The following is a 12639-nucleotide window of genomic DNA, read 5'->3' as shown; positions in this document are numbered from 1 at the left end:
AAAAGCAAGTGCTTTTTCATCTCCTTATGTTACCATCACTAAACACCTAGATAGAAAATAACCACCAGAAATTCAGGTTCCAAGAAATTCTTAACTCATCACTACTGAACAAAAAAGGTACACCTAAAGATAATTTTTTCATTCTCTGCACCTGTTTAGTCAGTTCCCTCAGGCAGGCATTTAAAAACAACAGAAGTAGTATCTGGTTTAAGAGGCTGAATTACTAACACCTTGATTTTTTTGTAGTTTAATTTGTATATCTACCTGCTGGATATGTCTAGAATTTTGGAGGTTTTAAAATCTTTATAAAAGCCAGTTTCCAACACTAACATCTACTTTTATTCCCAGCCCCACCAACCCCCACCCCCTTATCTGCCAATAAGGGCAAAACCTGTAGGATAAGCACTATTAGGCTGTCCTGAAATTAGTATGAGTACACACCTGTAACTTCAGGCATTTGGCATAAGCTGTATCATATACCATTGACACAGGAACAAATTCAATAAAAAACACAAGTACTGTAAATACACTGCATACAAATAAGCCATGTAAGCCAATGCAGAACAATGAGGAAATTACATTATTAAAAGTTTTTATTTAGGTTTGGTCAGTACAGGTAAGATAATATTGGAGTCACAGAGCAATATGCATAAACAGGATACAACAGTTCTTAAAAACTGAGTAACTATGCACACAATTCAAACATTCGGTCACCTAAGGAGAAAAATGCACAGATGTATGGTGGGAAAAACTGTAATTAACACTGAAACTACTACAGGACTTGTTCAGTAAGTCCATCTTTTAGTGATATAACTACTGTACTGGGCAAACTTGGCAGTCATAAACCCACGGCTATTATGACAAATCTTGAAGGTGGTGTAAGTATAACAGTATGAGTAAGAATGCCCTTACACAGCACAGGTTCTAGATATACACAGATTTGTACAGACATCATTTATGTTATACTTTATGGAAATAATTTCCATTTCAACTTCACATTAACTCATATAAAAATAACTTGAGCTACACAAACGTCCTTTTAGCAACATTCAACGTAATTAACTGTTAAAATTTCCAAAGTGGCAGAGGTATTGAAGCAAAAAGAAACCCACAAAAAGGCAAAATCGTGACAAGTATGCACTAATTTAAACAGCTTCTGGACAGTATCCTCTCCCAATTTAAATGACACTGTATAAAAATGTTGCAGAAAAATGTTACAAAACTGAACCCTGCACATTTACACTGGAGTCCAAACCATTCTGGACATGACGAGAACCCACAGTTCTGTTACCTTTCATGCTCACTGTTTTCTCCTCTTGAGGATCATGATTGGAGTCTGTGTCATTTGAGTGGTGAGTGAGAGAGTTTTCACTGCCAGTGGGAGAGTCTACACTTTCATACCCAGTACTGAGTTGATTTATGTAGCTACCACTTCCTCTACCAGTTCTATCTTCAGAGTGGTTGGACAGCTTATTACCATTCCCTGGAGAAGCCGGGAAGTCATCTTCCGTGCCGCTACCCTCCCTATAAAATCCAGGCCCAGACGTCCGCTGATGGGAGGAACTACCATTGCTTGGTCCGTTTGCCAGGCGGCTGCAGTCTTTACCCACAGCCTCTCCCTGGTCTGTAGGCTCTGAAGATGGAGTCCTGCTGGTACCCGGGTTGGAGGCCTGGGACTGCTGCTGCTGGTACTGCGCCAACTGCTGGCGAGTCTCCTTCAACTGCTGCTGAAGAACTAGAATGGTACTCTGCATACCCTCTACCTCCTCATCAAGCTGGATGATGAAGTCATTCAATTCTATATAAAGAAAACACATTTGTTGCAAATACTTAATAGCCCATATATAGCTTCAATCTCAGACAAAAAAGTTAAAATCCTGTAACAACATTTAATGCTGAATTTTGAAAGAGTTTTTCAGCCATCAGGTATGCAATGGTTTTGATACTCTGCCTCTGAAAGAGGAAATGCTTAACTGTCATCTATACACTTTTCATACTGCTACTCAAAAATACATGAGAAGAAATTAATTTCTGGGCAACAACGGAGGATATCTGGAAAACAGCTCAACTCCAGCAACTAGTATTTTGCAAGTACATCCTCATGTATCTACTTTTACTCAAGTATAAAACCTTTGCTGAAATACTGTAAGAGTGACCAAGAACCACATCTGTATATAACAGATCTGAATAATTATAAAAGACTGTACAGCAACAAAAAAAAAAATTTAGTCCTATCTCAAGTAAGATACTGTTCTTAATCCTGCATAACAACAGGACACTGAAAGACTTTTTATAAAAAAACCCTGTTAACTAATTCCACAGGGTATGTTAATACTTATGTACCAAGAAAAACAATGTTACAATTTAGACTGCATTTTGGAGCAAACCAAATCTGAACCAGGAACTGTGAAAGAAACAGACTCCCTTAGTTTTCAATTTAACTGCACACCATTGATATGGTGGACCAAACAAAATGCAAACTGCTTATTACTGTAAAAATTTGTAAAATTGAACTGTGTCTGCTGCTGTGTAAAAAAAACATCAGAAAACTGCTACTGCAGTATTATCATCTTTGTTCATACAGGGAAGCAGCAATAGGAGTTAAAGAACACATCTCAGTTCTGGAGCTTTCTTCACTATACTGCACTCAATAGCAGACATCTTTAAAGAATGTCCACGCTCGCTTCAGTCTAAATTTATCAAGTTCATAATTAAGTGCATTATCTTAAACAGTAGTTAAGAAGCAAAAGGGTAACTATTTCAACATGTCATTGCAGAAAATCTAATATTAAAGATTCCAGCTATTTCATACTGCTGTGTTCTCAAAAATATGACTGGGGGGGATCTATTCTTCAAAATACAGGGTATGTCAAGACTTAGATAATGCCAAATGAAATCTATGCTATCTTACAGACTTCACATGTAAAACAAAAACACATCCAGGTTTATGTAGTGTCTAAATAGCTCATGTCCCAAAACTTACTGTAATTATGAGATAACCTACTCTTAACATTAGAGTATAAATACCTACTGACTATGTAGGTCTCTCAACTGAAGATTTTTTAAATTTGCATTTTCCCCTCCACTTAAATTATGCAAGAGGTCAGAGTTTATAGGTAATCTCAATTTAGGTTTACAATGCTGTAAAATTTGGATTGTAAATACAATGATGACATTTTAGTTTATTCAAATTACCGAAGGGGGGAAAAAAAATATCTATTTTTCTGAAGCATTGTTAAAAAGTTGGTATTTTTAAAAATAATTCCAAAAGGAGTCAGTTAATAAGAAGCATTCTGCTCTCAGTGCGTGCTTAGCTTCATGCAACGTTAACAGCTTTCGTGTTACCAATTCTCCAATAACATGTGCAAACTAAACATTCTCTATTAAATAGCATGGCCTACCATACAAAGTCTGGCAATTTCACATTCAAACACTGCATTACTGGAACTGCAAATCCCACCAGTCCCCCAAAGATAAGGGTGGGTTTGTCTGTTTTAAGTTAAGACTACCAGTGATGGCTTACAATTGTCATATTTCACTCTGTATTGCCTTTTCTTTCATTCTGGCAAAGATGGTTTTACAGTATGTGTATTATCAGGAAATTAAACTAGCAGAAGTGCAAGGCAACTTCCATTTTCTTAAAAAAATCCCTTACCATCCTGACTGCTTTTAAGTTCCTCACTATATTTCTTCTGTAAAGCCAACTCTGCCTCAAGCTGTGCAATACGTCCTTGGGACAGCTGCCTTCCAAGCTCTTGATTCTCCTGGATAAGCATTCGACACTTCGCCATTAACTTTTTGCCTGTTTGGCTGCAAAGGAAAGAGCCATCTATCACAAAATGAATACAAAACCTTCAGTAATCTTCCTCAATCACAATTACAGACAAAAAGGAGATGCAATTTCTGCATGTCACAATTCACGAAACATTATGCCTCAACATAATTGTCATAGCAGAAAGTCTCCCTATAGTTACCACGTGCTGTTCCAATGTCAGTTGATCTTCTGTCGCTGTCCCATAAAGTGGAAGGAGGCAAGTTTTATTACTGCAAACACGAATAAGCATATTGTTCTTTTTCAGTACCAACATCTGGATTATCAGTATGCACAATCTTGCATGTGCTAATTCTCAGTGGAGTTAAGTATCTGATTAAAGATGTGCCCTGTAATTCAAAACATCAGGTACTGCATAAAAGTTACATGTGTAAACTAAATTATAAATAAAAACTTTCTTCATTTATTGTACTAGTAAAATTAATAATTTTTTGTTTGTTTTTTTGAAGAAGGAAGTTGCTTGGGGTAAGTATTAAATCCCATGTTCATTTTCATAGTGACATCCATTTTTAAGAGGCTTAGACATTCTTTTGAATGCTGTCCAGGTACTATTATTTAAAAAAAAATCAGATGTCTATTTTTCAACCCAATTTATGTATTGACAGTAACGTACAGTCTGTTTCACAATTCCTATGGTCAGCTTTCCTAAGCACATCTTGCATGGTGAGGAGAAAGTAAAAAGTAGTTAAAAATTGGCAGGAACTTAAAGAAGGAGTCTATTAATACACTTCCTTTAGAATTTCAAATCATGAGTAATGATCATTACGATGCCCAGTTTCTGAAAGAAATGGGAAACTGGCATGAAAAACTATTTTGAACTGACAAGATTTTCTTTACTAAATGAGTAGTATCACACATCTTTAATCTTCATGATAAATGTTGCATTGTAAATAAAGCATTATAGGAAGTAGTATGCAAATTAATATATAGGCAATACAGCTGACTCCATAAAAGAGAAAAATTAAAGTCCTTTAAGACCTTGGTCTGCCAAAGTCAGGATAGCAATAACAAAGTTCTCCTTTTAATAGGCTCAGCAACATAATGAAGCTGTCCTCTTTTCTACATAAGTGCAAACTATGCCAAAAAAAACCCAACTCAACAAACCCAAAAAACCCAACCCCAACTTGAACAGGTTTATTGTTAATTCAATGGCAGGACTTGCATTACTTCAAGACCAAGAAGGTCATTTAATTTTTTGTTTGCTTTTAAACAAGTGACAGACTGAAAGAAATTTTGAGGATTAAAAAAGTAGAACAGGAAATTTCTGCTTCATTTCACAGCCACAGTTCTCTCCTGCAACCAAAATACCCAACCAAAAGAATTTAAAATAGTAATTTTCTTATCAACTACCTTTTAAGCATTCAGGCCTTAGACAACTTTTATGTTCTGCCAATTCTGCCCCATTAAACATTTTCCGACTGACTTTCCCAACTCTTTCAGATGGGCTGCTCCAGAAGGAATCTGGCTGTGTAAAGTCCTGGGAGCCTGAAACTCTGCTAAAGGCAGCAACCCGTTTTCTTTCTTGATGTGATGTCCAATGCCAAGTCCTTGAAGTTTAAATTGTGCTGACCTAATACAGTCCAAGTCGCACACTTTAAGATGCAAGTTTCCTTAGAGATGTTCATTCTGTGTAAAGCAGGACCACTTTGGAGATAACCAATGTGACACATCCCAAAAGTTATTAGGCAGACATGCAATGATTTTTAGCCGTTTGCAAATTCCTGTTACTGTATTCATCACCACTACAAGTTGAAGAAGTTCACAAGAAGTGCTTAAGTCATTTAATGCTTTTCTCTTCACAAAACAACGTCAACTGTAGAGTTAGCCAGTACCAGTTACCTTGGAATTGGGACAATTTTAGAATCCCATTAATTTCTTCATGTCAATTCCTGCCAAAATGTAAAATACTTATTACCTGTATAGAAATTTGCATAGTTACCTATAATGCTGTTTCTTCCCATCAAATTTTTTTCCAGATGTTCTTAACTAGTATGGCACCAAGTAACCTCCCCTTGCAATTTACAAAAAAAAGACAAGACATGCAAGAATATAAAACTCAGTACTACTAAAATAACTCCTATTAGCTGTAAAACTAAGTTTGGCATCATTTTTTCAAATTTGCTTGAACATACCATGCAACAAAACCTGTAAGAATATAAGTGGTTAAGTTTCAGTGGACTAATGGTGTACTAGGCTTACTGCAAGTGAAATTTCTAATAGTTTCTAATGCAAGTGTATACTCCATGTTTAATGACTGTTGAAATGGCTTTGCATAGCCATTCTTTTGATTACATGCCCTTTTATTTCTCCCTCCAGGCGTCAGCAATGATTGTGCTGTACACCCTTACCTATGGTTAAGGCCCAGAGCTAAGATCACTTAGGGTTGCAGTTAACATGTTACCTTAAGAACACTAGTTAGGGACCTGAATAGGAGCATCATCTCTTTCAAAAACTAGGTCAGATGCTGTGAAATGAAAGTAGTTGCATACAAGGATGGACAATTAATACAATTAAGGGGGGAATGCAAAGAGAAGGAAAAATCCTATAAATACATGAATCATCATTTCTTTACCTTTCCAGAAAGGGAAGTCAATAAAATCTTATCCCAGTTAATGAAGACAGCCTCAATTATTTACCAGGAAGTTAACTCTAATTTTCTGTATTTCAGCTACTGCATGTATGAATTATAGTTTTAAGTTAGTGGTGTGAATGTGCATATGAAATACAGAAATCCCACAGCTACAGAAATAACAAAAGTTTCTTTCGATACTTTTTCTTGAAAGAAAGTGGTGAGTTACTTGTCTCTCCTCAGTTGTATACACCCATTTAGAGCCTGAGGACCAATCTGTATCTAAATGTATTAAATCACTTTCTGAACTCCAAGTTAAACAAGCAATCTGCATGGCATGCCTCTATCCGCATATTATAGTGAGCTTTACAAATAACTTGGTAACACATTAACAATTTATTAATGCAAGTCTTACCTCTGTTGTGATGCTAGATCATTAAAATCTTAAGATACTGCTATAGCAAAATCAAGCATTCCAGATGTATCACATTTAAATAGGTAAAGTTTTTCCTGTAGGTTTTTCTTTTGCTGTTAAGTCATTACTCATTAAAAAAAACAAACCTGCATAAGTACACTACTCTTCAATCCCATATTAATCATCTGAAGCACAAACAGTTAAGATACTTATTTAACTTGGAAGTAATGCCATCTTAATAGAAGTCATCAAAACAGTTAGAATACATCACCTTCTGTGATAGCTGGATGTCTTTTTTTTTAATTTAAAACTGAATTTTCTAGGATCAGACTGAGCCATAAAATGTTGCCCAACTGTTTTGAAAATCAAAACCTCAAATTACTAAATAGAACTCAATTCACTAAGGAAAAAAAACAAACACACAAACACTATACCAAATCTGCATTTCACTTTACACACCTCAGACATGCACTCCCAACTGTCCCGAATTGCTACTTTTACAAGTAACTTGGGACAACAAAACAGAGGCATCAATAGAGTAGCAAAGGCTCCTTTCACTGATTCCACCAAGGAAAATGCATGCATTTAAGGTTTTTTTGGTTTGTTAAAATACTGACTTTGTTTTCAGAGAACGAGACAATGCAGAAATAACAACCTGTTGAATTCTCGTTCATCCCAGGAGTTTCACAATACAACAGTATAACCAGTAGTGTTCCTTGAACTATATATTACAACTATTTCAAGGCACATTTTATATAGAAGTGCAATACAAAAAAAAACCCAGCTGTACAAAAGGAATAAAAACACCCCACCAACACTCAAAACAGTTGCCATCGTGTGCCTTCTGTATTAAGCATTTGAGATCAGTTCTTAGTATAAAAGATAAAAAAATTCTCATTTCTGCATGAAAACATGCAGTGAAATACTATCACAACCAGTTTTTCTTATACATGCTAGTTGTGATCAAATATATATTGCTTCCAACAGTTTTAAACCTGCAATTAGGTAGAACGTACATTTTCGTACAGCCCTAATTTTGAGGCATCCACAGTTATTACCAACCATCCAGAAAACAGTTCATTATTTAGCAACATTGACTTAAGGCTCCGTCAAAGTGCTATAGAGCCCACAGGCTAAACAGTCAAATGTGTACACTACCACTGTTGTGATATCAAATAGCACTCTCACGGCTATTCAAAACTGGTTAGCAAGTAAACTCTTTAACGCAAAATTCACCTCATCGAGTTTTGACCCAGGAGTTCAGTGAACAAGCAGGAAGTCCACAGTCTTATTGGCAAAACTGACTTACAGTCTCTAAGTCACTAGGCTCAAGGTTAAGAGCGAAGCATATTCCACTTCTACATTTTACGGGAATTTTACATGTTCAATTCATGATTTATAATCTCTAGGTTCTCTCTCCTCCAAACTGTCTGTAGACACAGTGTGCCACAGACTTAAGACTTCTGTTTCTCCCTCTATTTTCTTCAAATAGAACAATTTTGCAAGTGTCTACATGTTCTAGAAAAGATTTTTTTTCGAAGATGGCCATTTCTTCAGAATAGTCCGACGCTGTCAGGCCTCTGAAGCAAAGGGGGAGAAAAAAAGCTGAAACACAAGGTTCATCTGATAAGTTTTACATTAAGCATTACAAGCTGGACAGTATAAGAATGTGGCTTTTGCCTCAAAACGTCTGAGTCTTGGTGTGGAAACGAGTACTTGGCTGTCCCACCATAGCATTCTCGTAGTGGGACTGTCAGGGAAGTCTTGACTGGGGAGTATTTGTTTTGTTTACCTATCAGGCGTAAATTTCCAGGCACTCAGTTCATTTTGGGCTTGTTCCAGTTTGTCTTTAGTCTGTTCCAGTTCACCTTTCATTTTTAGGAAAAACAAGTTGATGGCTGGGTCCACCATTGTCGATCGCAGTTGGGCAACACTAGGCTGCTGGACTTGCTTGAGGTACTGAATCTGATTCTGCATAAAGTAAAAAAAAAAAAGACTGTTATTCCTACAACATAAAATTAAATTTTAAAGTCATTTAGATGAAAGTTATTCCAAAGATAACATCAAGGAAGTTTGCCTTATTTCAGTGTAACTTGAAAGAGGCAGGATAAAAAAATTATATCGCTTTTGCCCATCTGAACCCCATGAATGTGCATGTTCACCTAATCTCCGACCCCGCCACCCACCAAGCTTAAGCTTTCAAAGCCAGTTTTTTCCTCCCTTCTTTCTGCTTCAAATAATTCTCTATATGCGAGTTTACATTTGCTAAAGCAGTGACTGGAACATTAGAATGCTTCCTTTCTTTTTTACCTGCCTGCACTCTTTTGGAAAAAAAAAGTATATACAAAGTTATCTCCTTAAAACAGCCAATTCCCACATAACTTCAGTGAAAGTTATTATGAACATTACAGCTAATATTGACCAATAATATTTTTAAGCAGCTACTAGAAAGGTTTATTACAGACTTCTAAGGTTTTTTTGCAAACACAACAGTTATTTATGAGCAAAGTTGGCATACTTATTTTTTAAACAAAATAATTTAGAAATAGTAACATCCAAAAGATTTTGGTTCGATTTGATTCTTTTGAAGTAATTAAAACTCAAAAGATTTACAATTTTGTAATTTACTACCCAGAGGATTTACAATTCAGTTAAACTTTCAGGAGTAACTGAGAAGATTTCTTTTACATACAGCATTCATTAGTCAAAACTTGTACATATTTAAATAGGATTAACTTCTTTAAAGTTTCATGTATTTTTAACTCTTCACGACAATCTTAAAATGCACTAAACAGTACATGTTTAGAATCCAGCTAATCACTAGAAGCACATCAGCCCATTGTTATGCTCCCTGTATCATACACATTTCTTCATCAGCAAGAGGTGAACAAAATTACATGAGATGAAAAAAAGAAATATTAATTGAAAGTCAGTGGGTTTGCCTCCTGCTGCACACAGAATGTTACAACCAGACTTGATAGCAACAGTTTTACTAATGAATACTACAAGGCATCACCAGTAAAATGGAGGGAAAGAGAATCTCCCTCCACACTTGGGACAAGCAGCACAGTCAAAAGCACTGTCAGTTTAAAAAAAATTTGCTTTATATACAGTTATTGTGTTATGGGATCCTTACACAGCAATGGTGAAGAGAAAGTTTAAGTACAAACAATCTATTTACCTTAATGTGCAGTAGTGACTTCAGTCACTTCTTGACTGAGGACAACATGTTTTGATTTATGTATTGTTAAATAGCAACCACTCTTGGATTTTTATTTCAAGTAAGTGATTTCAAAGGTATTGAAATAACTGATATATTGCCACTGACTTCACATTAACTTGATACTGTCAAAATAAAAATATTTAGCTACTTAACGGAAATAACCATCACAGTAAGTTTTAAATAGATCAACTTGTGTCCAAAAGAAATCTAAAGGGAGTGAAGGACTGCATAAAAATATTTTCAAGAAATAACTCAAGAACCCACCAATAAACTTTACTTGGAAACAGAAAGTTCAAATTAAGATTATCTTAGTGTTTCTTGGATGGCACTTTACCCTCCCAGGTCCTTTGCCTCACTGAATGCACAAAATGTTGCTCTCACTGAGTAAGGATCTATTTAATTTATTGTTATTGATATACCTTTTCCATCCACTCAATTTTCTGACACTTGCACTACTGGAAGTATTTCAACAAGCTGTCGATTCTTTGTGAGGGCTAGTGCTAGTAGAGGGCAAAACAGCTAGTTTAACAGATGTCTGCAAACATACAGACACTCCAGCTGGCAACATATTCCAGAAATAATAATATGCTACAGCTACATGGTTCCCAACCTATTTTTAGACAGGCATCACTGAGGGGAAAAAAAGACCATGTTCCTTGTCTTACCTAGACCCAGCTCCCTCCTCCTCCTACTGCCAGCCTAAGAACTGTAAGATTCCTTGCTTCAGTAGCACAAAGAATTGCTGCCACCTGCTCCTTACTCATGCCAGAAATGCACTAAAACACTGAAGAGGACTCAGCTGATTCCGTCCGATGTCAATTATTTAAGTTTCATTTGGGTTATCTCTAGCTCACACTCTTAGACCAAGCAGAGAGCACTTGCATAGGCTCCATTCACTGACACCTCAACTGTCATTCCTAAAACAGTAGTGTAGAAAGAATTTACTTACGCTGAACAAACCTTGATCCTTCCCTCCCCAAACTTAAGACCATTTATTCCTCTGGTTTTTCCAACTCAAATTTTCTCCATCCCTCCACAAGTGATTTTTCCAGCTGCAACTCCAGAGTTTTCATCTGTCAGTCTTTTCATCCACCCAGACCTAGCAGCCTCCCCCACTATGACCCACTCACAAAGCAGGCAGAAGGGTTGAAAGGTATGAGCTTACTTCCTTATCCTATTAATCTTCCTGCTTAGCCAGTCCAAGTCTCCCATCCTTGCTCCCTCCCTCTGATAACACCCTGGTAAGTGTCTCCCTCTCATTGATATTCCAGGTGGCAAGGGGTGGGGAGCAGAAGAGTTTGCCTGTATACTCAGCTCTAGCCTCAAGTTGGTCTTGACTGAGAGCATAGTCAAGTCATGTCCATTGCCAGACCCCAGGACATGCCTGCTCTTAACACCTGAAATGCCTACTGGCTGTTCATATTCCCAGACACGAAAGCACACACTAGTTGGTATTTTTCAAAAGCCCCAGTGGACAAATAGGGATGAATTTTCACAAACAAAATAAAAACCATTGTATCAGCTTTCTCTCTGCTCTAACCCAAGGCAGGAAAACACTGAATACAGCATATCAGGCTGTGCAGGGTTTTGTTTGGGTGGATTTTTTTTTTCCTCAGACAATAACATTTTCAACCCCTCTGCTTCTCACATTCTCAGAAAGAGTTGTATTCTATCAGCTGAAGCTGTCCAAAGATACCCACAAAAAGTAGACTCCCTGATATGAATTTAACAAAACAGAACACAAGTACTAAACAGAAAATATAAGCAGTCTAAATAAGTACAACACATATCCTTCTTATAAGGAAGAAGGAGGAAGAAACTGCATAATGAAGAATAAACACTGCACCCTAAACCACAAGTTAAGAGCAATAACTACATAGGTACTACAGTACAACTGCACCCACAGGAGGCTTCCACTTTTTGTTATCTGGTCCACAGAAAACCTACTTGAATAGCAATTATTTCCAAATGCCTGTCTTTTATTGACCTATAGTAGCTGTGCAGTAGCTTGGAAGGGGGTTAGGGCCTTTCGCTAAAATAGCGGCAACTTCATCACCCCCTCTGCCAGAAATAAGGCTTTATGTAGCAACAGCAGCCAATACGTTATCTGCACTTCCCTAACAGCAGCAACATCCTTTAGGGGTTGTTCACGCTAGGGGGAAGGTACTTCTCGGCTGTCTGCTGACAACAGGGCACCTGAGGTATTGAACACGTAAACTTCCATCTAGCTATTTAGTTAGCCACCCTTAACTATGCAGAGTAAGTTTGCAACACCAACCACACTCTCAGTAAGCTGCTACCTCAAAGGAAACCCACATACTCTACCGCTAGACTCAGCACAGAGCATGACAGAAAATGGAGCTATGCACTACCACCTTGTTTCTTAAAATTGGTACTGAAATAGGATCAGGATACAGATTCTGCTACTGCTACTCTGACACACACACCTATATTTTCAAGACAGTGACTGGTGAGGTTTAGAAGCTGAAATAGTTTTGTTGTGGTTTATCTTTTAAAAAGAAGGGTACAAATTAAAACAGCAACTAAGATGAAGTCTATTGTGCCTTATTTTAAAATAGAGCTAGTATATTTCAGTGCGC

At 36.9% G+C, this 12639-nt stretch overlaps 1 protein-coding gene across 2 annotated transcripts in view; it reads right to left on the bottom strand.

The window, feature by feature from the left end:
* Positions 1–575: 575 nt before the first annotated feature.
* Positions 576–12639, bottom strand: part of WTAP (WT1 associated protein) — a 28443-nt gene continuing 16379 nt past the window's right edge. Inside the window, exons 6-8 of one of the 2 annotated variants that reach the window (XM_056342680.1) lie at positions 8609–8787; positions 3656–3810; positions 576–1798 (exon numbers count right to left, since the gene is read on the bottom strand). In XM_056342680.1, the coding sequence (XP_056198655.1) occupies positions 1215–1798; positions 3656–3810; positions 8609–8787 (918 nt within the window). In that variant the 3' untranslated portion in view covers positions 576–1214. Of the gene's footprint in view, positions 1799–3655; positions 3811–4233; positions 8397–8608; positions 8788–12639 lie in introns of those variants that run through there. The other variant, XM_056342681.1, reaches the window with a different exon arrangement.

Source organism: Falco biarmicus, chromosome 6, assembly GCF_023638135.1.
Source record: "Falco biarmicus isolate bFalBia1 chromosome 6, bFalBia1.pri, whole genome shotgun sequence".
Lineage (NCBI taxonomy): Eukaryota > Metazoa > Chordata > Aves > Falconiformes > Falconidae > Falco > Falco biarmicus.
This window is presented reverse-complemented; position numbering and strand designations above follow the sequence as displayed.